The sequence below is a fragment of the Dipodomys merriami genome, unplaced genomic scaffold (genome assembly GCF_024711535.1).
Source record: "Dipodomys merriami isolate MVZ:Mamm:240054 unplaced genomic scaffold, mDipMer1.0.p SCAF_4, whole genome shotgun sequence".
Taxonomy (NCBI): Eukaryota; Metazoa; Chordata; class Mammalia; order Rodentia; family Heteromyidae; genus Dipodomys; species Dipodomys merriami.
Window position 1 is genome coordinate 48,611,287 of NW_027205603.1, and position 27,968 is coordinate 48,639,254.

Below are 27,968 nucleotides of genomic sequence, written 5' to 3' on the forward strand. Positions count from 1 at the left end.
TTGTGCTCAAGACTAATATGTTCTAGCAGTCAAGCCACAGCTACACTTCTGGCTTTTGTTTGTTTTGGTAGCTACTTGGAGATAAGAATCTCTCTTAGGCTTTACTGCCCAAGCTGGCTTCAAACAACAATCCCCAATCTCAGCCTCCTGAGTAACTAGGCTTATAGGCATGAGCCACCAGCACCTGGCTTCTGATATGTATATTTTCTTCTTCACTTTTTTCCGTGGAAATCCAAGAACTCATGATCAGTTTTCCCATTTGCTGTTCTGTGATATTGTGTGGATTTTTGCTCTTTTTACCCCCCCCTCTCTCTCTCGCTCGCTCGCTCGCTCTCACCCCCCCCCCTCTCACTCTCTGTACTAGAAGAGGCAATCTATGTAATGTTTAGTATTTTATGAGCTTACAATGCCAGAGAGATTTTTCCAGCCCATTAAGTGGACATTATAACTAATATAAAATGTGCAATTAAATAGATCCATTTAGATTCATGATTTTAAGTTGGAACCTACATACAGTTTTGGAACATTTTGAGGACTCTAGAGTAACAGGATTCTTTTAATTTATTTTATTTTTTCCACATTTTTGCCATTTGTTAATTTTCCTCTTTAGTCTTTTTTTCTCCAAATATTTCTTTATTGAGATTAAATGAAGACATGAATTTTACAATATTGTGGCATAGTTATACTTAGCTAAAGTCACAAAAACATCTTAACCTTCACACTGCTATTCATCATTATCTTAATCTACAAAGATTATGAACTCTACGAACCTTAATAAAACTATTTCTTACAAATCAGATGATATGTACACTTCTTTCCTTTTTGCTTAGTATCAGCTATCCCCTCTTTCTCTATACCCTATATATAAGGGTACTTGTATAACGGTACTTGTGATAGCATTTAAGTTCACCTGGATAATGCATATAAACTCTCTGATTTAATCCCATTTTCAGACTCCTAAATTTCTAAGGATTAAAAATTAATTTTTGTGTGTCCATTATTTAGTCAACAACAAAGAAGTATGTTTCAGTACTGACTGATGATAGGTTTGATAAAATACCTTCTTTTGGCAGTGATTCTTACTGAATTCTTCCCCAATATAGGCTTGTGGTATACTTGAAAAACTGAGTTTATCCCCTTGTACTCTACTTTGAGTGTAAACATCTTGTAGCACTTTGTGTTCATTATTATTCATTATTGTTTATTATGTTATATTGTATTATATAATAATAATATAATCACAATGTATTGTATTCACTATTCATTATTGTGTTCATTTTATATCTACCATTACATAATCATCTGCCACTAAACATAGCATAAAACAAACATTATGGTTATTATTGTGGTTTAAAAAGTTTGGAGGAGCTCAAATAAGAGCATTTTCTATGAGAATATTTAAGATGTTGGCCTTGTCTATATTCACTTGAGCCTGACTAACATAAAGGATCCAATCCCAAATGTGTTTCATTCATACAGCTATTTCAAGAGATCTCAATGTCTTTACTGGATGAGCCTATTTCTGGTATTAATACAAGAATACATGTCCTTTTCATACTCCATCTCAAAAGGTAGTAAGACTTAGTGAACAAAACTGATCTAGTAAAGCTGGTGCATCATGGTCTCTACAGACTACCCAAGCAGAAATTGAAAGTAAGAAGGATTAACTATACTTATCTCTGACAAAGTAGACTTCAAGATAAAATTACTTGGAAGAGATCAGGAAGATTAATTTATGACAGGAAAGGAAGTGATCCATCAAAAGATATCTCAAGGTTAGGTGTGGTGAATCATTTGTATAATCCCAGCTACTCAGGAAGTAAATACCACAAAAAGGAATAGGGCCATGGTCAAATGGTAAAGCACTTACCTACCAAGCAGGGGGTTCTAAGTTCAAACTCTATTACAACCAAAATAAAAATGTCATTGGTAAATATAAATAGGCTGAGCATTGTTGCACCAATTTCAATGATACTACTGGCCATAAGGAATTGATAGGTCCAGATAGTAGTCCAATAGTAGTCAATGACTTCAATATCCCACTCTCATCAATAAATCATCTAGACAAAAAATTTAAATAGATATCTCAGAGCAAACTGCAACGTAGATCAAATGAACTCTTAACAGATATCTACAGAATATTCCATTCAACAGCTCTTTAATATACATAGAACTTTCCCTAAATAGATTATATTTTAGATTACATGTTTAAATAGGGATACAGGCAGACCCATTGCAACAATGAGATGTATAAGATGCTATGCTGAAATACGAACTTTACAACTTTGGTGGAAGAGGGAAAGTGTAGTTGTGGAGATGGGAGGGCAGGGATGGTATGGGAAAAACAAAGGAGGAGGCAACAATGTTGATAAGAAATGTACTTATTACCTTGCTCATGTAATTGTGACCCCTCTGTACAGTATTTTCACAATAAAAAAACTTACTAAAAAATAAAAGATTACATGGAAAATCAAAAAATAATTTCCTATATCTTAGCAGGTCAAAATACAATAAAATTTAGAAATTAATAGAGAAATTAGAAAGGCTATATGAACACGTGGACATTGGATAACTAACTTTTGAATGATCAGTTGGTCATTGGAGAAATCAGAGAAAAAATTAAAACTTCATAAAATCAAATGAAAATGCAGACTAGCCTACAAGATCTAGCAAAAACAGTTTTAAGAAGGAAGTTTGCAGATACACATTCCTACATTAAAAATTTAGAACATTCTTAAATTAATAAGCTAATGCTGGATCTCAAGCTCTTAGTAAAACAAGAAAAGCCCAAACATAAAATAGAAGGAAATAATAAAGACATGAAAAATTAATGAAATGGAGACTAATGAAATGATTCATAGAATCAATAAAATATTTGGTAACCAAAGAATGATAGATAAAACCCCAACTAATAAAACTGAGATGGGAGTGGGGGATAACAATAAATAACATTAAAATTTGGAGAAAAATTAAAGCATATTTTGAAAAAAATACTTCAATAAATCAGAAAGTCTAGAAGAAAAGAATAAATTTCTAGACACACATTACCCATTAATATTAGAGGGTATAAAAGTTTAAACATTTATAACAAGGCATGACACTGAAGAAGTACACTGAAGAAGTAATAGTCTTCCAACAATTAAAAGTCTAGGACTAAACAGATTAACTAATCATTATTACAAAGCTTTTGAAGAATAATACCAAAATAATCCTTAAACTGTTCTATAAGATAGGGGAAGCTTTGCTGCTGAGCTCATTCTACAAAAGCCAATATTAGCCAGATACCAAAACTTTATAAGGACACAATAAAAACAAGACATTGTTGACCAATCTCCTTGATGATAAACCTAAAAAGTCATAATAAAATGCTTGCAAACTGAGCACATCACATTAAAAAAAATCATGATATTAGTTTCATTTTAGTGATACAAAGATGGTTCAAATTACCCAAGATGAAAAACATAGTGAAACACAAAATTAAGACATAGAATACAGGACAAAACTCACAATATTCTCAAGAAATGTTAGAAAAATTCTTTGTCAAGTAACTAGAAAGAGGGAACATACATACCTGAAGAAAATAAACAATATATATGACAAACCTATTCTTAAATGGGAAAAAATAAAATGAAAACATTCACTTTAAAGTTAGGAGTAATACAAAGTGTGTTCCTTTGCTACCTATATTATAATATTAGCCATTCACCCAGTCTTGGACAAAGTTGTATATACTTTAGATTCCTCTTTCTGGGAGTAAATTGTTTTCTATTGATGGGATTTCTTCCCATCTTTACTAATGCATGTAATACACAATGTGGTTTTTTGTGTTAGTTAAGGTATAGTTATGTAGCATGGGGTTAAGAAATATTATTTCAGGAATTATATAATTCAACAATTGACAGATTTCCATGGATAGCATTGTTCAAATTAGACGCACTAAACAATTATTGAAAACTTGGTGTCATATCCACCTGCAAGATCAGAGATCACAAAAGTATGTAGGTCCAACTCTTGGTTTATAGAAATATTATTGTATACATAATATAGAAATAATATAGAAATATCATTGTACTTATGAGTACAATGCATCTTGATTAGTCACCCCTTTGAACATTCTCACAAATCCCTCCCTGACCAACCCTTTACCTAACTCTTCTTAATTTTGTAGGATATACATTGCAGTTTTTACTGCATTCTCCCTCTCTTCTCCCTTTAATTTGTCTGCTCCTTTCTCCATGATCCCACCTAAACCCTTTGAGTACCCATTTCCTAATGGTTTATAGTGCTAAGCTTTGATTTTTGTCCTTATAAGGACATGGTCTCCCTTGAATATACCTTATTTCAGTTTATATATTTGTATACATCTGCATATTACTCAATATATTACTTATAAGTTTATACGCTAAATCTAGTTTCCACATATAGGGGAAAACATGCATCCTTTTCTCTCTGGGCCTGACTTACTGCACTTAACATAATTGTTTCTAGGACTTTCCATTTCTTTTATTTTTTTCCTATTTTTTTATTGTGAAAATACCGTACAAAGGGATTACAATTACATGGGCGAGGTAATGAGAACATTTCTTATCCAGCATTGTTGCCTCCTCCTTTGTTTCCCTTTCCCATCACATATTTGTAAGATGATTTCTTTGTTGCTTTGTATGTCCCTCCCCCACGGTATAACCCATTTTCACTGTATTTGATGCTGTTATAATTTGTGGATGGGAAGGGAAAAAACAAAGTGTTTAAATAGGGATACCGGTGGACCCATTACAACAATGAAATGTGCAAGACATTATGTCGAAAAACGAACTTTACAACTTTCCATTTCATTTGTTTGTTTGTTGCTTTTGTTTATTTGTCCATTGTGGGGCTTGAACTCTGGGCCTGGAAGTTGTCCCTGAACTCTTCAAGGCGAGCCTTCTACCATTGAGCCACAGTGCCACTTCCGGTTTTCTGGTGGGTAATTGGAGATAGTCTCATGGGCTTTCCTGCTCAGGCTGGCTTTGAACCACAATCCTCAAATCTCAGCCTGCTGAGTAGGTAGGATTACAGGCATGAGCCACTGGCACCGGCAAGGTCTTTCCATTTCTTTACAAATGGTATAATATCATTCTTTCTAATGGATGAGTAAAATTCCATTATGTATATATACTTTTTTGACTCGTTTGTCCATTGAGGGGCATTTGGGCTGATTCTTTACCTTGGGTAAAGTGAATAATGCTGAAATAACCCAGCAACTTCACTCCTGGGGATTTGTCCAAAATATTATAATTTTTTAATTATCTTACTGTATTGCAATTCTTTTTTATTTTTATTTTATTTTATTTGTGAACATATTGTACAGAGGGGTTACAATTACATGGGCAGGATAATGCATACATTTCTTACCAAGCATTGCAATTCTTTATTCATGAATATACCTTTCAAATTTGTGAATTTCACAAAATTAGAACTCAATTTGATAAGGTAGTTTTCTTTATATTTTTGTACATTATTTAACAATTTACTTACAACCACTTACAAGTATTTCATAAATGCATGCATAATTACATTGCAAGCACAAGATTCAAGGCTTTGACTCAGGAAACCCTTTTGATGAAGTAGAACTCCTTCATTTTGCCTCCTTAAAATCTATTGCTGTTTCAGTGTCCTCTTAAACTTATTCTTTTCCTCTTTCATAAAGTAGAACATATTTATCTTCCAATTGGCAGATTTCAATTAATACACTTTAATAAATGTTTAATTAAATGCCATTATATAATAGCAATTGAGATTTTTTTTTTTTTTTTTTTCGGTCGTGGGGCTTGAACTCTGGGCCTGGGCGCTGTCCCTCAGCTCTTCAGCTCAAGGCGAGCACTCTACCACTTGAGCTACAGCGCCACTTCCGGTTTTCTGGTGGTTTATTTGAGATAGGAGTCTCGCGGTCTTTCCTGCCCGGGCTGGCTTTGAACAGCGATCCTCAGATCTCAGCCTCCTGAGTAGCTAGGATTACAGGCGTGAGCCACCAGCGCCCGGCAGCAATTGAGATTTTATATAGAGACCTGAAAAAACTGATTTCAAAACTCAACTCCTGTACCGTGATCATCTCAAGAGATTTTAATCACTCATCCCTCTTAAGTTCCAATGGCTACATACTATTTTAATGTAATAATCAGTTAACTGATGTGCCAAATGTGAATTTGAAATCACCGTTTAAACTGCCTTACATCTGTCCTGAAGTGTCATACAAAATGAAAATGTAGTTTATTGGTCAGAAAATATAATTCTAAACATGTCCTCATCCAGGAATAGCAAGCAAGACAAGATAGGCTGCAAGGGTTTTTATCAGTTGCAAATAATCCAAAATTTGTGAAAAGTCATTGTTATAACAACATGCAAGAAACTACAGCTCACATGATAATTTTACAGTGCCACTGATATGATCTGTGTGTTTGTGTCAACTTCTACATTGAAGTGTTAACCCCAAGTTTATGGTGTCAGGAAATAGGTAGGGCCTTTGATAAATGATAAATAAATTTGGGGGAGTAGGTTACTTATCAATAAAATTGATACTTTCCATTAAAAAAAATCTCACCTGAGAGTTCTCTTTTTCACATATTAACATGCCAAGTAAGCAATTAGGAAGATGGACTTCACTAGAATCCACCATGATGCCATCTTGATCTCGGTTCTCCTGCTCATTAACCCCTAGTCTCAGTTACATTGATTTAGGCTAGAAATAACCAAACAGGTCATTCAAGAATACCAAGATCTTTACACTATAGTTTTAAAAAATAAGTATTTTAATGTAAGTCTTGTAAAGTATATTAATTATTCAGTCAAAAATACTTTTGAACCAGATGCTGGTGGCTCATACCTGTAATCCTAGATACTCAGCAGGCTGACATCTGAGGATCATGGTTCAATGCCAGCCCAGGCAGGAAAATCTGTGAGACTCTTATCTCCAATTAATACCAGAAAACTGTAAGTGGAGCTGTGGCTCAAAGTGGTACAGCAAAAAGAGCTCAAAGACAACACCCAGGCCCCAAATTCAAGCCATATGACTGACCAATTTTTTTTAAAGTTAAAACTTTTGAAAAAGATTCATCTGTCTTCGATATATTGTAGATGTTGGGGAAACAGTGATAAGACATAGTATTTGCTATCATGAATAGAATAATTTCAGAAAAGAATAGGATAAGGGGCAAGCAGAAGACATATCACTCTGGTTCTTTTTTTTTTTTTTTAAAGGAGCTTATCAGTTGACCCTTTTACTTCATTTCTGCTTTTTTTCTCCTGCTTGTTTGGATTTGTCTAATCTTTCATGTCTTCTTCCCTTCCCTTCTCTTCCCTTCCCTTCCTTTCCCTTCCCTTCCCTTCCCTTTCCTTTCCTTTCCTTTCCTTTCCTTTCCTTTCCTTTCCTTTCCTTTCCTTTCCTTTCCTTTCCTTTCTTTCCCTTCCCTTCCCTTCCCTTCCCTTCCCTTCCCTTCCCTTCCCTTCCCTTCCCTTCCCTTTATCCTTTCTTTCCCTTCCCTTTATCCTTTCTTTCCCTTCCCTCTCCTCTTCTGTTCCTTCTTCTCCCTCTCCTAATCCACAAAAAATGAGCAATGTTCTGTCACTCCATTCTAACATGCAAATTTTTTCCTGTGGTCCTTATACTTAATGAATTTGTTTGGTATAAATTGTGAGTCACAATTTATATCCTTCACAATGTGATGACATTCCATCATCTTTTCCTTTAGGATGTGGAAAATCTGAAGCATAATTTGCCCTAAAATTTTTTGTCCATTCTATCAGAAATATTCTTCCTTTATCTTGTAATTAGTGAATGTTCTAAGATGTGTTAATAATCATTCTATATCAATCTTTGTAAGCCATATTCCATTTTTCCTATTATTCTCTTCCCTTCTTTTAGTGGAAATGTTTTCTTTATCATAGCACATTTTAATTTGCCATTTGATGTGTCATTTACAAACTGATTCGTTATTGTCTCTATGAATTCTTTTGGCAACTGTTTTATATTTGTTCCTTTTTATTATGAGTAGAGTAAAACTTTTATTTTGCCATATATTCTTCATATATTATTAATGTATTTGTCATAAGTAAAATAAGGAAAGAGTATTTTTTATTTCAGCATGTTTATTGGGTTTTACAAAACAATTTTAACCTCATTCTATTCCTTTATCATTTCATCTTTTGTTGAAGTCAAATGAGCATTTCAAAAACTATGCTCAACATATGAATGGGAATTATTATCTCTTTTTAGAAATCTCTTTCAGAATGGATTCTTGTATATGTTGTTTCTTTCATTCTTATTTACCTTTGCCACTGTGTATCTGTATGCTAGCTTTCTTGTTTTCACCTTAAATAGATCATATTGTCTTAATATTTGTCTCTATGACTCATAATGCCTTCCTCACCTCTCAGAGTCTCCTCTAAGCACTTAATTTTAAATTTTATAAATAATACTATATGTATTTATAATACATTTTAAACACATATGCAATGATTAGCTAATTAATTATTGTACTACCTCCCACACTAATGTTTTGTGATGCATGCACTGAACAGCCATTCTTTTAATTTTTCAACTATAATTTTTTCACTGCAGAAAAACTTGTTGGATACTGAAAATAAATTTATGTGAGAATTAGTTCTGGGCTCTGTTGGCTTATGTCTACAATCCTAGGCACTGAGGAGTCTGAGATCTGGAGGATTGAGTTTTGAAGTCCAGAACAGGTAAAAGAGTCCTTGAAACTCATATCTCTAAAATAATCAGCACAAAGGCCTGGAACTGTGCCTTAAGTGTTAAAGTGCTAGACCACCAAGCAAACCTAGTAAGCTTAAGCCTGGAATTCTAATCCCCAGTTCTATAAATGATGGTGATGATGATGATGATGATGATGATGATGATGATGATGGCGAACAAGATAGATAGGATAGATAGATATTGTCTTGGCGAAGTTGGACTATATAAATACAATATATGAACAAATCCTCAAAAGTATCCTGGACTATTAATGATGTACCTAAAATAAAAAGGAAGTTGAACAGGTGCTAGTGGCTCATTCAGGAGGCTGAGATCGGAGGCTAGTAGTTCAAAGCCAGTCCAGGCAGGAAAGACTGTGAAACTCTTATCTCTAATTAACTTCTCCCCAAAAGACTGACAGTACAACTGTGGCTCAAGTAGTAGGGTGAACTAGTTCAGCAGTGAAACCAACTAGACACTATGTTCCCTCCCCACAACTTTTGGGGGAAATGTTGGGAGGGGAAAAACTGGGAGAGAATAAGGGAGGAGGTGACACTGTTCAAAAGGAAATGTGCTCTTTACCTGCCTCATGTAACTGTAACCCCTCTGTACATCACTTTTACAATAAAAAAGAAAAATCTCGGGGACAGTGCCCAGGACCTGAATTTAAGCCTAAGGACCAATGTGCTCACGCGCACGCGCGCGCGCACACACACACACACACACACACACACACACACACGGGAGTGCTTCCTAGGTACCATTATGTCACTGCAGATTTTGTAAAGGCAGGTACTCCCTTAGCCCTTATGTTCACTGTGGTAGCTGGAGGGGCTGAGAACTTTCAATAATATTTGGTAAGTTAATAAAGAACAAAAGACATGATCAGACTTTCAATCTAAGTTTTTCTGGAAACTATACAATTTGTAAATGGTGGAAAATATGGAAAAGGAATTCTCATGAATTGCTGGTGCATTTGTAAACTTGTACCACCAGTTTAGAAAACAATTTACCATCATTTAATATTATTGTTACAGAGTTTAGACATTCTAACAGGAGTGCAGTGTTAGCTCATGTTTTAATTTCCAGTTCCTTAGTGAGATAATATTGAGCAAGTATATACTCTTATTTGCTAAGTAAATTACTTGTTGGCAAAGCATTTTTCAGATCTTTTGTCTGTTTTCATTAGAGTGTTTCTTTTGTAGCTGTTGAGCTTTACCAGTTTTCAAGTATTTTTAATGTAAGTCCTCTATCAGACACTTTTTACAGACATTTCATCCTAGTATTTAGCTTGTCTTTTCATTCTATTAACAGTGTGCCAGTCTTCAATAAATAAGAAGACTGAATTATCAGGGTTTTTTTTTTAGTGGATTGTGTACTGTTTGGCTTATATTATAAAGTCATCATAGTGACTTTATAGTTTTGTGTTTTGCATTTGTCTAATCCATTTTAGGTCAACTTATGTGAAAGTATAAGGTCTCCTTTGTTTTGGTCTGTTTCTTTGGAATCAATTGGTTCAGCATCATTTTTGGAAAGTTTTACTTTCTTCACTGTATCATCTTTGATCCATTGTCAAAGGTCAGTCAAGCATATTGATTTGTGTCTTTCGGGGGACGATTTAGTTCTGTTGATCTGGCTATTCTTTCATCAGCATTTTGCTGTTTGATTACCATTACTTGATAAAAAATTATCATATAGTAGCAGTTTTTTGTTCATCAGTATTATATTGGTTATTTTGATATTCTACATTAACTTTGAGTCCAGTTATAAATATCAGAAAATAAGTGTCTGGAATTGATTGGAATTGAAGTGAATCTACAGTTCAAATGAGAAAGAATAGACATGTTATATACGTTAATTGCATATTATATATTATATACTATTATATAATGTGTTATATATAATATAATATAATATATATTAATTGCATATTGATATATTAATATGCAATGAATAACTGTTTTCAGTTTTATCTGTAATTATAATTCTTTTCTTCAGATTATTTTAGTCTTTATTTTTAACCTTTTTACTTTCCTAAGGCAGAAGCCTAGATTTATGTCTTTCCTAATATATGTATTACTATTCTCACTGAATCTGCTAATTCTTGAATATAATGTTTATTTCATTCAGTTCAAAATATTGTTAAGTTTTTGGGAATTTGTGTTTAATTAATATATCATCTAAGGTTTTATATTGTTTGCTCTCCAGGCATTCTGAAGTTTTCACTCAGTCTTGTTTTATTTATTTCTTGTATAATTGTTTTCATTTGAGAACATATATACATATACGTATGTGTTTTTTGTTTTGTTTTGTGTTTTTTTGTCAGTCCTGAGGCTTAAACTCAGGGCCTGGGCACTGTACTTGAGCTTCTTTTGCTCAAGGCTAGCACTCTACCATTTGAGCCACAGCGCCACTTCTGGCTTTTCTGTGTACATGGTACTGAGGAATCGAACCCAGGGCTTCATGCATGCTAGGCAAGCACTCTACCACTAAACCATAATCCCAGCCTGAGATTATATAAGACTTTAGTTTTTTAAGATTTTAAGATGTTTTTATGGCTCAGAATGTGTTCAGAACTGGTGAATATTCCCTGTGATCTTAAAAAACTTGTATTGTTTTGTTGGGTAAATTATATTGAAAATAAAATCAAATCAGATTGATTCACAACACTTTTCACTTTAATTATATCCTTACTAATTTTCTGGTTGATGAATTCAGATTTAATTATTGATAGAAGAAAACTGACATTTTAAAACTTTAATAGGGTATTATTTCTCTATGTAATTTATCAGAGTTTGCCTTTCTGATTTTGATGCTCTTGTGTAATATGCATATACACTGAGGATTCTAATGCCTCTAGGGGAATTAATCATCTTATTATGCAATACCTCTCTATCAGTGATAATCATCTTTACCCTGAAGTCTGCTTTGTCTGGAATAAATACTCCTGATTCAACTTTGATTTATTTGTGTGTAGATTTATATTTAAAGTGAGCTTCTTATTTTGTTTTATTTTATTGTTAAGATGCTGTACAGAGAGGTTACAGTTACCTGAGTAAGGCAATAAACACATTACTTATCAATCATTGTTACCTTTCCCTTCCTTTCTTCTTGTTGTCCAACTATCCCTTCTTGCACATAACACAGTTGCTCCTTTTTTTCTTAAATCACTCAGTTTTGACATCTTTTAATTGGTGTATTCTTCTCTCATTTTTCAAACCTTAAAACTTATTCATAAAACAAAAGGACTCAGCCCCTAAAAATCAACTTATTTTGCTTATGTGCAGATAATTCCATCATGGTTTTTTATTATGTAGATAAGAAATGTGTTTTACACTGTAGTCTAGCTTGATATAATAAAAATTTTTAGTTTAGTCAATTTAAACAGTTGAAGGTAACTAAAGTGATTTAAACATAGTATATTTAGACATAGTTTTAAAATAATACTTGACTAGAATTTGATCCTTTTTCAGCCATTTCTGTTAGCAAACCATCCATGTTTAAGGCCAAAATCCATAGGTATCAAGGAAGGAAAAAATTAAAGTATTAAGAATTGTTTTTAGTTTTAAAGAGGAGACAGTATTCAATTTGAATTTGGGAAGAATAACTTGTGTCATTTTGGACGACAACTGAACTCAGTAGAAAATGAGTCAGGGGCCTACTGAAAGTTCTGAAAAATCATCCCAGGGAGATCTAAGGACTATTTGCCCTAAGACTTGGTAATAGGAGTAAGAATGAATGACTTACCCAGGTGTTAAATATACTAGGCTATACAATTAGATGATGTATAAGTTAAGAAGTAAAAGTGTCAAGGACAGTTCCATGCTTTCAAAATTGAGGAACTATGTAGAAGCTAATACAATGTCCTAAGGTAGAGAATAATGAAGCACAAAAGTTACTATTGTGCATGCTGTGTCTTGGTACATCTGGGTAGATATTTTCAGTTGATGTTTTAACTAAATGGTTATAGAATTCATTCAAGGACTACAGTTATTAATCATTAGCTATCCTAAAGAATGAAATTAAGCAGGCAATTTCATTTGTAATAGTGTCACACATGTAAAATATTTAGAAATAAATTTAATGAGAGTCACATAATTTATAGTCTGAAGATGACAAAACATTCTTGAAAGGAATGGAAGGAAATCTGGATGAGTATGAAGCCATCCTATGTTCATGGATCAGAAGAATTTTAAATATTTTAAGAAAACTATAGTCTTATAGTTCTTCTACAGATGCAGCAAAAAACCACTCAGCATCCCAGCTGACATCATGGTGGTTAAGTTGATTTTAATGTTCACCGTGAATTGCCAGGGAACTGAAATCACCAAAGCAGTCCTGTTCTACAAATTATCTACATAGTTTTCACAGAAATCTAGAAGATTTGTAAATCATTTGTAAACTCATTTGTAAACCAATAAGTCTAATTTTCAAATGATTCATCAATTTCTCTCCTAAGCATATACTCAACAATGTTCCATGAAAACTTCCATACCAATGTTCATAACCATGTAATTCTTAATAGCTCAAAGTGCAAACTTCAAATGTCCAACCACTGATGAATAAATAAGTTGTTTATTAAAACATAAAGAAAATAAACTACTGATTCATATGATAACATGGACAAACCTTAGGAATAAAATGTCAAAAATGCCAGTGTAAAAGTTTACATATTGTATGATTTCATTTACTAAAATGTTGAGAATAGGCAAGTCCTCACAGACATAAAGCAGATGAATTTGCCAATCACAAGTAAAGAGAAATGGAAAAATTAACACCAATGGGCACAGAATTTCTTTAGGGATGATGAAAATATTTTGGAATTGGAAAGTGATAATGAATGATTATGCTACTTTGGAATATACTAAAAGCCACGGAACTGTGCTCTTTAAAAGAATTAAGTCAGCTGGGCATCAGTGGCTCATGCCTGTAATCCTAGCTACTTAGGAGGCTAAGATCTGAGGATTGCAGTTTGAAGCCAGTCCAAACAAAATCCCCATGAGATCCTTATCTCCAATTAACTACTAAAAAACTGGAAGTGGAACTGTGACTCAAAATATTAGAGTGCTAGCCTTGAGCAAAAGAGTTCAGGGACAGCATCCATGCCCTGAAGCTTCATGACCAACACATAATGGAAGAACAAAAATTAAAACATTCAATGTCACTAGAAATGTAGAGAAATGTAAACCAAAAAATAGAATATTTTTTTTCTGTTGCCTTGGCAGATGACTTTAAAAAGAACAAAGTAAAAATTTTGCAAAACTTACAGGAAGATGATCTCATATACTACTGTGAAAATTGCAAATAGATCCATCTTCAGAAAATAGTAATTTGGTAATTTGTATCCAGAAGTTCATTAAAATAATTAATCTAATTTAGTCATTCTAATTCTAGGTATCTCATCCATATTTGGCAAACTATATACAGGGAGGCACCTTACAAATTTGTATAAACCTATTCTTCTATTTACATTAGAATTAAAGAATGAATTTATTTTAACTTGGGCTCTCTTTAGACTCTAGACTCATCAAAACCAATGACAATGGACAACAGTGTGAAATGTAAGGTGAACTATGAACTTTGTTTAATAATATTGAATCAATACTGGCCCATCAATTTCAAAAAATGCACTCTGATAATGCAAAGTGCTAATAGGGAAAATCTTGCAGAGAGAAGAGGGATACATGGAAATTCTTTACTCTTTGCTCATTTTTTCTGTAAATTATAATTTGCTCTAAATATAAAACCTAGTTATTAAAAAACTTTTGTTGCAATAAATTAGTGTACAAAATTATATACTATATAGAATAAAAATATGCACATGCTTATAAAGATACAGACACACATTCAGATAAAACTACATGTTTCTTTGCACCATAATATTTAGATAGAATACTCTTATTATTGTACATCTCCTAAAGGATATATATGCAGAACTAACACAGTATGTGGATGAAAAGAAAATGCATGTAGTGCTGTAAAAAATGTGGTAGTAAAGGGAAATGGGTCTAAAGTATATATTGGGAGTCTAAGGGTTTAGGAAATGTTCATTTTTGAAAGACAAAATGAGGCCAAGTATAAATGATAGTTGGTAGTTTATTACATTGTATTCTGTAGCTATTTCTCATCCTTGTGAAGAAATGCAGATGATGGATAATGGATTATAAAACTACTTACCCTGCTGAGCACCAGTGGCTCATGTCTGTAAGCTTAGCTACTCAGGAGGCTGAGATATAAGGATAGCAGTTCAAAGCCCATCTGGACAGGAAAGTCTATGAGATTTTTATCTCCATTAACCACCAAAAAGCCCGAAATACAGCTGTGGCTCAAGTAGAGTGTTAGCCTTGAGCAAAAAAGCTCAGAGACAGTGCCTAGGCCTGAGTTCAAACCCCAGGACTCCAGGACCAACACACACACACACACACACACACACACACACAAAAATAAAACTAACATAACCAAAGTATATTTCCAATTTCCACATAACCAAAAATGTAAAGAAAATAAACACCTACCAATTTATCGAGGCTGATGACTATAACGTTTTCAAATGCTTTACCGTCTATGTCTTTAATGTGACAATCAGAAGAAGTTACTGGCAACAGAACAAGGATCAAGGGAGGAAGTCCAAAGATATACCTAAAAGAAACTAAATTCAACAGTCAATAAGAATGACTTAAATTTTCTATGAGGTTACATTTGATTGCAGTTTTACAAGAAGCTTATCATTTGTTTCTCTGTGTTTTTTTCTTGTGGATTTGATGGTTGAGCTCAGGACCTGTGCTTTCTCAGTGAGTGTTTTACCACTTCAGATTTATTTCCACCCCTTTATGAGTTGTTTATTCCTTGGGTTGATGCTAACTTTTTGCCCAGCTGGCCTGGGACCATGATCCACCTACCTATCTATGCTTCCTGAGTAACTAAGATTACAGAAGAGTGTCATTGTGCCCCTTTTGTTTGTTGCTGTGGAGGTCTTGCTAACTTTTTGCCCAGGTTGGCCTCAAAACCATGCTCTTCCTGTCTGTAATTCCTAAGTAACTGGGATTATAAGTGGAGGCCACTGGATACAGTGACCAAAAATTTTACTCTAATATTTGTGTGTGTGTGTGTGTGTGTATGTGTGTCAGTGATGGGGCCTGAATTCTGGGCCTGGGCACTGTCCCTGAGTTCTTTAGCTCAAGGTGAGTGCTCTACTACTTAGACACAACACCACTTCCAGCTTTTTCTGCGTATGTGGTGCTGAGAAATCAAACTCAAGGTCTCATGCATACAAGGCAAGCACTCTACTACTGAGCCACCTTCTCATCTCCTAGTCTAATTTTTTAAGTTCAGTTTTGTTCTTGGATAGTGTAGGAAGAACCTTAAAAACTTGAAATTATGGGGGCTGGGAAGGTGGCTCAGTGGTAGAGTGCTTGCCTTGCATGCATGAGGCCCTGGGTTCGATTCCTCAGTACCACATGAGAAAAAGAAAAAAGCCGGAAGTGGCGCTGTGGCTCTAGTGGTAGAGCGCTAACCTTGAGCTGAAGAGCTGAGGGACAGCACCCAGGCCGAGAGTTCAGGTCCCACGACCGGACCCCCCCCCAAAAAACAACAATAACAACAACAACAACAAAAAACCTTGAAATTATGTAACAAAGTAGAATAGAATTTGGGGTTTAGGTTTCATCCGCTTTTTTTTTTGTACTTTTTATTGTAAAAATACTGTGCCGAGGGGTTATAGTTACATGAGCAAGGTAATGAGTACATTTCCTATTGAGCATTGTTGTCCACTTTTTATATAGAAATTACTCTTAAGGAACATGAGGAATAGGTATATTGAATGCTCCAGAAAGACACATGAGGGGATACTGGCAGGTTAGTTGATTTGATTTTATATTGAACATCCCTTTAAGAAAAAAATTTCAATAGGTAAGAAGGTACTGCACAGCTTTCAAAGTTACACATTGTTGAAATTTTATGATGTTATACAAAACCATAGTCCACTTGAAGGAATATCTGGTTCCTTCCTGGAGGCAGTTCTGTGGGAGGTCTACTCCATAGAATTATGGTCTTTCTTTCCAATGATGCACCATAAAGGATTTACTTCCCCAAATTCTTGCAAAGTCAACGTTGTACTTGGGATTACTCTCATCTTTTCACTTTTCGGTATGTGTCCCCAAATCCACATTCTGTTTAACTCCACCTCTGTTCAGCCTGTTGTCATGTTAGAAGAAAATAAATGATTTTTGCCTGTTTTTGGTAACCCTTCCTAAATGGGGGCAGTTGTTAAATTAAGAATGAAACTGCAGGGCACTGGTAGCTCATGCCTATAATCTTAGTGACTCAAGAAGCTGAGAACCAGCCTGGAAAGGAAAGTATATGAAATTCTTATTTTCAATAAGCTGGAAATGGAGCTGTGTTGCAAGTGGTACAGCACCAGATTTGAGTAAAAATGCTAAGTGACAGTGCCAAGGTTCCAAGTTCAAGCCCCAGCATGGGAACACACACACAAAAAGAATAAAATTGCATATTGTATCATTTGGGGCAGTCAATATATACTAGATGAATAGCCAGTAATGTGTCTTTCTGTGAACTGAGTTCTGTTGATGATATATGGTCTGTGCTCTTTCCAAATAAATTTTATTTATACTCCCACTTTTCAGTGGAAGACATTTCACATGCAAGTCTTCTCTAATTGAAAGTACGAACACGCTTAGCACCCGTGGTTTATTCCTGTCCTATCTACTCAGGTGGCTGAGGTCTGAGGATTGTGATTCAAGGCCAGACTGCACAGAACAGTCTATAATCCATCTCCAATTAACAGGAACAATACGAGACTCGAGGCCTTGCTCAAACGTAGAGCATCAACTGAGTAACTGTGTGGCTCTGAGTTTACATCTTGATTTCCCAAAATGTACAAACACCACTTCTCCAAACCCAAGTAACAACTATTATGACCATATCTTTAAGCATGTTAAGGATATTATAAAGGACATGAGGACATCATCAATTGTATTAGGATCTATCATATGAAAATCAGTACCACTACACAGTCAACTATGATCTTTGGTGACCCATGTTTTTGTTAAACATAAAAATGACCAGGATTTTTATAAACATAAAAAGTAGGCTAGGTAGAAGTTATAGGGAAAACATTCTCGCTTCTCATCTCCATATGTGAAACATTCTCACTTCTCATCTCCATATGTGACTAACACTTGTCACACATGCATACACACATATATATGTATATGTGTATATACTGTTTATAACATATAATCATATTGATCTTTTGAATGAACCATTCTCATATAGTATTCAGCTTTGACTCTTTTCTACTACCATTCTGAAGATCTATATCCTTAAATGATGATTAATTGATAAATTGCCTCCGAGCTACAGAGATTTTATAGAATCATCACTTTGTGGTGTCTTAAAGCTATACTTTGGGAGGAAAAAAAAACAAAAATATTACAGGGCACATTCTTTGATGAAATGTAGAGAATAGAACATATAATTAAATAATGTGATGAAAGTAAGATAGTTTTACCATTTATGTTATTTTAGAGATCATCTCTTTTTTTGTTTTGTTTTAATAGCAATTCCTTTGGAGTCTTCTCTATTCAAGTTTTGAGAAATAAGTGCTCCCTAGGACCCGGAGGTATGGCTCAATGGGAGAGTACCTCTCTAGCAAGCATGAGGCCTTGAGTTCAAATGCCAGTATCATTTAAAAATATGTATAAGTAAAAATATGTATAAGTGCTTCCCAAGTTCAACCTGTGATGAGTTAGTGGAGAATTCATAGTCTTTTTATGTAGTACATAATATTTCAATCTCAAACATACTTTTCTTCTTCAGCATTCTTCTGTTGCCAGTGTTGTTTACTAAGTGAGCTTCATGTAGGCTATGGCAATGCAAAGCAATCAGGTTTGCAGGATGGAGACTTGGAAGTTGTGTTTGGTATGATTCATAATTGTGTAACTGAACAGCAGAATTTTAAGCTTCATTTACTTGATTTCTAAATGCAATCTTTAGTTCTCAAATTCTTCAGTTCTATGAATTTTACTGCTTATCCACAAAATCTATTTAGGTTTTAAACTGCCTCTGGGACAATTCTATAAGCAAATCTATAATGTAAAGGGCCCTACCTTGTCTTTACGAGGTGAACTTTCCTCTGTAATTGCTTTTTTTCCATACTACATATAGAGAAACATATTAAGGCTATCTGGATTGAAGGTACTATCAAAATGGTCATAATGGGATAAGGACTGAATTTTACTGTGTGTGTTATTTCATACTGCATAGACTCCTAATTCTCTCCTCCCCCTGACTTTCCATTAGGTCATAGAAAAGACAAAACCATAAGCAACAATTGAGGGCAAGTATGTGCTTGTGGAATTGTCTTTAAGTCTCCTGAAGGGATTGAAACTGGAGAATTTGTTTTCAATAGGGAATTTGGTTAAACTAGTGGCTGTTATTTAAAAATTCTTGTTGGTTTTTAATTTAAGCCAAATAACACATTCATTCCTCTGCTGCTTAAGTTATGGGGTCAAAGTGAACATAAATAAATTAGTCTTTAAGGTCCATGAAATCTAGTCTTTTATCAGTTTTTCTGATAAAAAAATAGCTACTGACTGTCCATCACATAAAACCTAGTTTTACTGGGAATTTAATTCCATAGCTACTCCATGTCACACTTAGCTACAAGTTATCCCTATCTTACAGGTGGAAAGCGTGAGGCCCAAAGAACCTTTTCCCCCAAGTTACTATGTATGTAAAGAAGAGCCAGAATTCATATACAGTTTGCTCAGAACAAGGAGTCTAGAATCTTGGCTTTTAGTTACTGAGATATACTGCTTCCTATAGAAATAACTGTGTGTTTGTGTGTGTCAAAGGAAATATAAAAACCCATTTTCCTCTGTACCAACCTCATGAAGATACTTCCTGGCCAAGTTATGAAGCTATCATATGCTCTTATTTTTAGAAAAAAAAAAAGACACTAAATAGTATCTGGCCTTATTTACATACCCTGTATTTCCAGGTGAGAGGAAAAACTCTCTTAAAAATGAATGTGAATATGATATTAATTGATTTTATGGAAAATCCTTGCTGGTTTTAAGATATCCACACACTGATATGGCGCGATTTTTTTAATTCAATGTTCCTAATCATTCTCAGTTTTCTTTCTTTATTGCTATTATATTGTTTGGTCCTCATATAGAGTGAAATTAGCCTCACCAGACAGCCCAGTTGGGGATCTCACTGAGAGTCTTCATCTACTTCAATGTGTTCCCCCCACCAAGATAATGTGCACAAACATTCTATGGCCAACCTTGACAGAACTTAAGCTTTTGGAGAAATCTGTTGGGCTAAAAATAAAAGATACTAAATATAGCAATAATTATTAGCAGTTTAGAGTTTTAATACATTGTGTATATTGATAATTCATGATACCTGACTAATATAGATATACTTCAGGAAATAAAAGCTCCTTATGAAAAGTACATGGCCTTGCTTACAACAGCAGTGCACCAAAAAGCAATAATTTCAGGAAAATCGTGTTACAAGGAAAACCGAATAGCCTCGAATCTGAATTCTGCATTAAACTTCTGGAGGATATTCCTTACAAAGCTTCCACAATCGGGTACTGCCACATGCACTCCGCCTTCATTTGGTCAGTTTGGGGATCTTTGCTACCTATGAGAGGGAAAAAATAACTCTTGATCTGAATAGCCAGGAAGGCACACGTTGCCCTCTTCCACTGCCCTGTTTCTTGAGGAAGTTCTAGCGTAACCCGCCCCCCCCCCCCATTTTCCGCAGCAGATCCTCTTAGATCTCTTTTTCCTCTATTTTCTTCTTGCATTATTATTATTATTAACTTTTTATATTGACCACATAGTTACCAATGAAATCCAGCTTATGTCAAGTTAGCGCCTGTCCATTTTAAACCGTTACTCTGAGCAAAGACATAATGTATATGATCTCATCGGGGTCTGCAGAATTTAGACCCAGGCCAATTTAATCCTTCATCAAGTAGCCAATATGTTCGTTAAGAATAATTTTTTAAAAAATCTGGCTTTTCTTAATGCCAACCCCTAAGACTCGGGTTCCCAGCAAAAGGCGCAAGGTACAGTCCCCGTCGGAAACTCCCAGCCTCGCAGAGGGGAAAAGACGGGGTTTTCCAGAGACTCGTCCCCGAGGGATTTAAAAGAGCGTCCCCAGGGGAGCTTTGCTTTCAGTTCTCTCGGAAGTTCGGAGCTGCAAGGACTCTGCTGCTCGCTGAACCCTGGCTGTCTGTGAGTAACTTGGCCAGACCAGGAGCCCGGGAGGCTGACTTGGGCGCCCTGGGGGTGGAGGGAGATCCTGGCTAGGGACGTGCAGATGGACTGAAGTTGGTAGCCCTTGATTACTCCATCCAAGGGAGCTGCCTGCAGGCTTGCACCTACAGGACGCTTCCCGCTGCCGGGCGCAAACGGCTAAGGGGCCACAGTACTCAGGCGCAGGTAGTGGCTGACCAGGGGAGAGGCAGTGCTCTCTGCAGGTCCAAAGTGCAAAGGCCCGGCGATTCCCGAACGTGCCTAGGCTCAGGAGTGGGGTGGGGGTTGGGGGGCAGCGCTTCCCGGAGTTCCCGGGCGTGCCAGGCGCGCGCCGACCAGCGCGCCCGGGAGAGGAGCGCTTACCATGGAACATGGTCTGCAGGAGGCGGGCGTAATCATGATGACCGCAACTGCAGCAGGAGCAAGCTCTCACCACCCATAATCACTCCCAGGACTCCGGTCTTCCGAGGAATTGCCACAAGCGGGGATGGGCAGGGCAGGCTCTGCAGCTGGTTCCTTTCACCCACGCCGCGCCGGCTTGCATCCATCCCGGGAGGGGCGGCACTCATCACTGCCCGGCTCCGCGCCGTGCCTTTTCCATAACTTCCGTAGGATCAGCCTGCAGTGTACTTTCAGTTTCTACTTTGTGATTGGTCTGCAGGTTCAACCTTTGGGTTTATCCTCTGAGCCACTGCCGCCTGTAACTGAGAACAGGACCAGGGAACTGTGCAAAATTTCAAAGTACTGACAGAAGTAAACAGCTGGTCTTCTGATTCTTTGTTCTTTTTTTTTTTTCTTTCTTTCTCTCAGATGATCCTTTGACGCCTTGGCAACACTGAGTGACTGAGCACGCAAACCATCAGTTGTTCCTATGTCCACGGAAGTTCACAAATGTGCTGGGCAAAAGCTGGGCTATGCCAAGCAAACGCCACCAAGGAGGCGTCGCCTCTTTCTGCCGCGGATTGTCAGGCGCTGCCAAGTCATCTTGTTAAAAAAAAAAAAAAAGGAAGTGAGGAATGATTAAGAGGGTCACACCCTCTGCCCCTCCAACCTCTCTACTCAGTTTCTTCCCTGGGTCTTCTGTACGTGCACCTGCTCAGGTAGAATCTTAAAGAAAAACAACTCTGTGGTCCCACCTAATCTGCTAGGTAAGTGCTGTCTGGAGAACCAAACCTCCAGTTCAGTGGAAGACATAGGCATTAATCATACTATTAAGATTGCGTTTTATGTGACTTGGCTAATAAATCAAGCTCTCCATTTTGTCTCTGTGTTATTGAGGTATTATCCTTCCCTCTCCTCCCGCCCCTCCCAAGACTGAGTTCCCTAGGTATTTCCTACTTTAGCTTGGCTTTTGATACTCTGCATAAACCCTTCTTAGGACAGGTGAATAATGCAAACCAGTCATTGTTACATAGGTAACAACAATGGCTATCATTCATCTAGCAGTTTCATCGTGCCCATTATTTTAGGAAGTATTTTGCATATATTGCCGCGGGCAAGACTTCCGATGAAGCAGATCATTTTCTGGTCTGCACTTTACATTTGTGGGAACAGAGACTTCCTTAATTGACATGCCAGAGTTCACTTAGTAGAATTAGGAAAAACGCCCCCAATGTCTGACTCCCAAAATCCATGCTTGTAGCCTCTGTGTTGGAAGAGCCAGGGAATACCTCAGTCAAGAAGAACTTGATGCCAGGAGGGCTGTTATGTCATGTGGGTGTGTGTTTGCCCTGCTGTGAGGACCTGAGGAAAGGTTTCTGGAGTTCATGACCTCTGAATTGGCACTTGAAGGGGAATGAACTTGGAGCTGGTGAAGAGCTCCTCATTCTGTTATAATGTAACAGTGAAGAGGCAAAAGGAAGGAGGGAGAGAAAAAGAGAAAAATAAATTAATAAGACAAAGAGGCCCAAGCCTTCAATTTGCATATTGATTCCTTTTTAAATCTTGCTTCAATCTGGAGACTAGTTTTGTCAGTTATCCCTGCCAGGTGACTATGGAGACTGCCTAAGGGATCTGTCAGCTTTCCCACAATTCCAGAGCAGCCAGATAGCTGATTATACATCTCAGCATCTGGCCACTCTACTGTGTAAAAAGTCCTCAAGAGCATGTGTGACCTGGGTTCTGTCAACTTTCTTTAAAAAAAAAAAAATTTCCTTCCTTTCTACCTTCCTGCCTTCCTGCCTGCCTTCCTTTCCTTTCTCCTTTCCTCCTTCCCTCCCTCCCTCTCTCTCTCTCTTTCTGTCTTTCTCTTTGTCTTTCAAAATCTTTGGGTAATTGTACAAAGGAGGTGTCATATAACAAAGCATTCTCAACATTCTCATCCCCTTCAACATTCTCATCCCCCTTCGACCCAACCTTTGCAGAATATATAATGAGTTTTTCACTGCATTCTCTGCCTTCATTTATCTTCCCCTCTCCTCTTGGCCCCACTACTTCTACTGGATGTACCCATTTCCTGGTGTGGATTTGGCTGGATTTTGACCTAGTCTTTCTAAAAGATTATACTGTTGGGTTCTCCATAGGGTCTATTATACTTCAATTAACCCACTCATGTGCCAGCCATTGTGTTTACCTATAGATTTATAGGCACCATCTAGCTACCACAAATGAAGGAAGCCATGAAACTTTTGTTTTTCTGGATCTGGCTTACTTCACTTCGTATTATTTTTTCCAAATGTTTCCATTATAACATTTTGTGAATGTTATAATATTCTTTCTAATAGATGAGTAAAATTCCATTGTTTACTTATAACACATTTTCTTGAGTTATTCATCCACTGAAGGGCATATGGACTGATTTCATATGGTGAATAGTGCTGCAATGAACATGGCTGTGCTGATGGCTTTACTGAAACCTTGTTTGTCTTCTTTTGGATAAATGCCACCTTTCCCCTCTTGGTACCCATTTCAATCAAGTTCCCTATAATCCAACCATACTGGCCTTTTCTTCCTTATGCCCAGGCAAACTTACTTCCATGTAGAAGTTATCTAGTACATGGTTGGCATTCAGTATTGCTGAGTGGTAGGATGGGAGAAGATGATAACATGAAAATGCATGGAGGGATGTGTGTGTAAAAGAATCTATGTGAAAGCAGAAAGAAAATAGAAAGAAAGACAAAAAGAATAAGGAAAATAGATGAGATTAGGAAACAGAATGGAGGGGGGAAAGTCGAGTACTTCCAAAAATGTTACTGCAATTTAGACAGGGAAGGTAAGGAGTAGACAGAGATAAGGTTGGGATGACTATGTTAAAGACAGATTCTCTAAACAGACAGGGTGATGGAAGTAGGCAACTAACTGCTTATAGCTTGGACTTGTTACTTTATTTCATTTTTCTGTTGTTAGACTTACGGGGGCAGAGTTAAAAACCATCCATCAACAGTATTCAAGATAGGAAATCTGTCTTCCCTTCTGATGCAACCACAGAAAGCCTGGCAGAATAGGAACATGTACATATGCAAACTTTGTGGAAAGATGAAGAGTTCAGGTATGGGATATAAACTCCTTTTTAGATTGTATCTAAATGTGGAGAATCTCTTTGTGAGAGAAATTCAGAAGCATTGAGAATGTTTCTGGATATATGAAAATGGGCACATCATAGCTGCATGAAGTTATGAATGAATTCTATGAGAAAATTAACATCACATTGAAAAAAACTCTTCAGTGCTGTTAGTTGCTGCTATAGTCAGCTGAGAATTACAATGTCACAAATAACATTCAATAAGTATTCAAAATACTGATGATTTAGGATTAAAGAAATAGATTAGTTCTTCTTCATTATTATAAGATTAATGAATTCTGCAGAAAAGCCCCCAAAGAGACAATGCACTGTATATATGTGTGTGTGTGTGTGTGTGTGTGTGTGTGTGTGGATTGTGTTCAATAAATATGGAAGAAACATTACCAGAATGGTGAATGTAGCTTAATAGAAAGATTGAAATAAAATAACACGATGTCAACAAAAGAGAAACCTGTTGAAGTTTAATATTTTAGTGCTTTACATTCATCAATCAAAATAATTATCATTAACCTGAAAATATTTTCTTGATCATGATCATTTTACCCACTTCTATAATCTGAAATTTGAATTCTGTTTTTATCCATGGATATTTGCTGAAGTTGCTATTATTTAATTAATTGTTATTTTTAATTTTTTTTTTTTTTTACTGGTCCTGGGGCCTGAACTCAAGGCCTGAGTGCTGTCTCTAAGCTTTTTTGCTCAAGGCTAGTGCTCTATCACTTGAGCCACAGCTCCACTTCCAGCTTTTGGGTGATCAAATGGAGATAAGAGTCTTAAAGCTTTTCCTGCCCTCCTGGTTTTAAACCATCCTCAGATCTCAGCCTTCTAAGTTGCTAGGATTAAACATGTGAACCATTGGCACCTGTCCCTATTTTTAATCAAAATGCCTAACATGTTACAAACCCACATACAAGACACACACACACACACACACACACACACACTTTAGCATGCACACATACATATATATTAGAACCATACAATTTATGTGGCTGCACAAGGTCTTGGGCTTTGAATGGTCCCTCCCTGGTTTAATAATGTACTGTTGCCACCTAGAAATTCTCAATTATTTTTGGTGAAAGGAATTCTTATTTTCACTTTTCACTGGGCCTCACAGGCTCTGTCACTGATCATGCATACCAAAAAAACATGTTAACTAAGATATACAAATAACAATGCATAGCTTTAAGGTGGTTTCAGTGTACTGAAGAGAGCAGTTATTAAATGTGTAATTTCAGAAAAGAAGAATACTCTATATAAGTGATACATCACTTGAACCAGGAATTCAAGGAAATCTGAACCTAATGTATAGTGAAATTTGAAAGTCAAATGGAAAAACACATTAATGATCTATAATTCTAAATCGGATCTGTTTGATTTTCCAGCCTGAGTTTCTTCAAAATGAAGTCTGAATTTTATTAAATGGTTAATATGCAGTTATTTATATGGTCATTTATTCTAGTTATACTCTCAAAGCATAAAAACAACACAATGCTAAATTTAAGTTGCTCATATTTTACTTAGAATTTTGTAATTATGCATAGAATTAGGATTTAGTTGTCCGCTATGCATATTCAACTGAGACTGGGCTCATTCTGTCAAGAGTTCTCTAACATGGACTTGAGAACTACAATGTAGGTGCTTAAGTATTTTACAAACTGTTTGTTACTAGAAGACTTAGCACAACTCATGGTATGAATTCCAGGCATGGGATAAAACTGTCAGTTCCAAGTATTACAAAAATAAGCATAACACAATTTGTTCTAAAGGTTTAATCAGAATGTGAAGAACATTGTTGGGAAGTGTATGTCAGCATATCAGAGATCCAGAGTCATGCAAAAAATAATGAAATTACCCAGACAGTATGCTAGAAGAGAGAAAAGAAAACTCCTGCCAGGAGGAAACTTGAGACGCAAGCACTGCAAAATCCACCAACAAACCCAACAGAGTGGCAGCAAAATTGGAAAGTCAGCAGTCGGTGTCCCAGAAGGCAAGAAATGGTGGAATTTTAAAATATATTAATCAGTACTTTCAACAGTCAGAGAATGGTTGAGCAAGATAAAGAAAATTTAGTGTCCACTAAATTTGGCAGTGTAGAGATTGTCTACAGCCCACAAGACAAGCCTCTGAGAAGAGAGGTGTAGATAGATTTGAGGAAGGGTGTGGGGAGAAGCACATAAAGTGAGAGGAGAGCATTTCAAAGATGTTCAGTAGTGATAAAAGAAATACATACATGGGCTGAAAAGCATGAAGATGTAATTTAAGCTTTCATTATTGAGGTCTTGAAAATGTTAATAAAATGAGATTCCACACAAGGAGGCAGGGATAGAACTAAGAAAGTAAAGATCCCTGTTATTTTTCTCTCCATTTTACTTTCGTCTTTAAGACTTTAAACTCTGCAATCAGAATTCATTATATATCTAGTGCCTAATTTTATGCTACTTATTGAAAGGTCTATTATGACACTAGAAACATTGCTGAAATAAGTGTTGGCTTAAAAACTCCACTTAGTGTTAAGAGATAGCAGCTATTGCTTACCTGAGCTTTGTTTTACATGCTAGATTTTGAAGAGACTATGTCCTTAACCACATCCGTTATAGACAATCAGTTAGAAAAAAATTACACATGTGACACTTTTCTTTACACAAAGAATTTGAAGTAAATGGAAAAATATTTTGTTGAAATCCCTTGATAGGTTTCCATTGTAATATTTGGTAACTTTGTGAGGCTATTGATTTGCTCTTATGAGCTCTAGAGCATCAATACTCATGTCTCTTTCAACCTAGAATTCTCTGCAATCAACAAAATGCCTGTCAAGTAATAGACTATGTCCTGGTGTAACCTGAGGAAAGGGAGACCCCAGACTATACAAGTCTTGTTTTTCCTATAGCGATTTAGTTCTCTGAGTAAAGCTGCATTCACATACAGGAATGTTTCAACACCAACTACTGATTGGCATTGCTATGTCTATGGTTCTGGCAAGGCTATCAAAATTCTAATATTTTATAGAAATTTAGAATACTTTCCTAACATGGAAGGCTGTCTTGTTTAAGTCTTTTTATTGATAGATTAGAAAATTAGCCCAATCACCCATTAATGGCAGCAAGCCAGGTTTGTTTGGGCATAGTTGTTATTGCCTAAGTCTCTTGAGACACCCATGAACTTATGTACATGATATGGAATGACTAAGTGTGTTACAGTAGTGAATTTAAATGTACAATGATTTTTAGGTCCCTCCCCCAAGTTTCTAGAGTATTGCTTTTTACTGAGTACTTGAGTATTGTTTCTATGTTCATTAGGAGCCAATTAAGAGGTACACTAAAAGCCTGGAACTATCACCAGTGTAAGAAGAATACAGAAATTCTAATTTTCAAGGGATTCAGTAATAAGCCATTGAGTTTGACATATCAGATAATAATTT

The 27,968-nt window shown here is 36.0% G+C and overlaps 2 protein-coding genes across 4 annotated transcripts in view; one reads left to right on the forward strand and one right to left on the reverse strand.

Moving 5' to 3' along the window:
* Il7 (interleukin 7) overlaps positions 1–21,851 on the reverse strand; it is a 39,960-nt gene extending 18,109 nt beyond the window's left edge. For all 3 annotated transcript variants that reach the window (XM_069990961.1, XM_069990962.1, XM_069990960.1), the window contains exons 1-2: positions 21,391–21,851; positions 15,247–15,380 (exon numbers count right to left, since the gene is read on the reverse strand). In XM_069990961.1, coding sequence (XP_069847062.1) covers positions 15,247–15,380; positions 21,391–21,400 — 144 coding nt within the window. In that variant the 5' untranslated portion in view covers positions 21,401–21,851. The remainder of the gene's footprint in view (positions 1–15,246; positions 15,381–21,390) is intronic.
* Positions 1–22,287, forward strand: part of Zc2hc1a (zinc finger C2HC-type containing 1A) — a 70,255-nt gene extending 47,968 nt beyond the window's left edge. The window contains exon 12 of the transcript XR_011365646.1: positions 21,838–22,287. The gene's annotated coding sequence lies outside the window, so the exon portion shown is untranslated. The remainder of the gene's footprint in view (positions 1–21,837) is intronic.
* Positions 22,288–27,968: the final 5,681 nt, after the last annotated feature.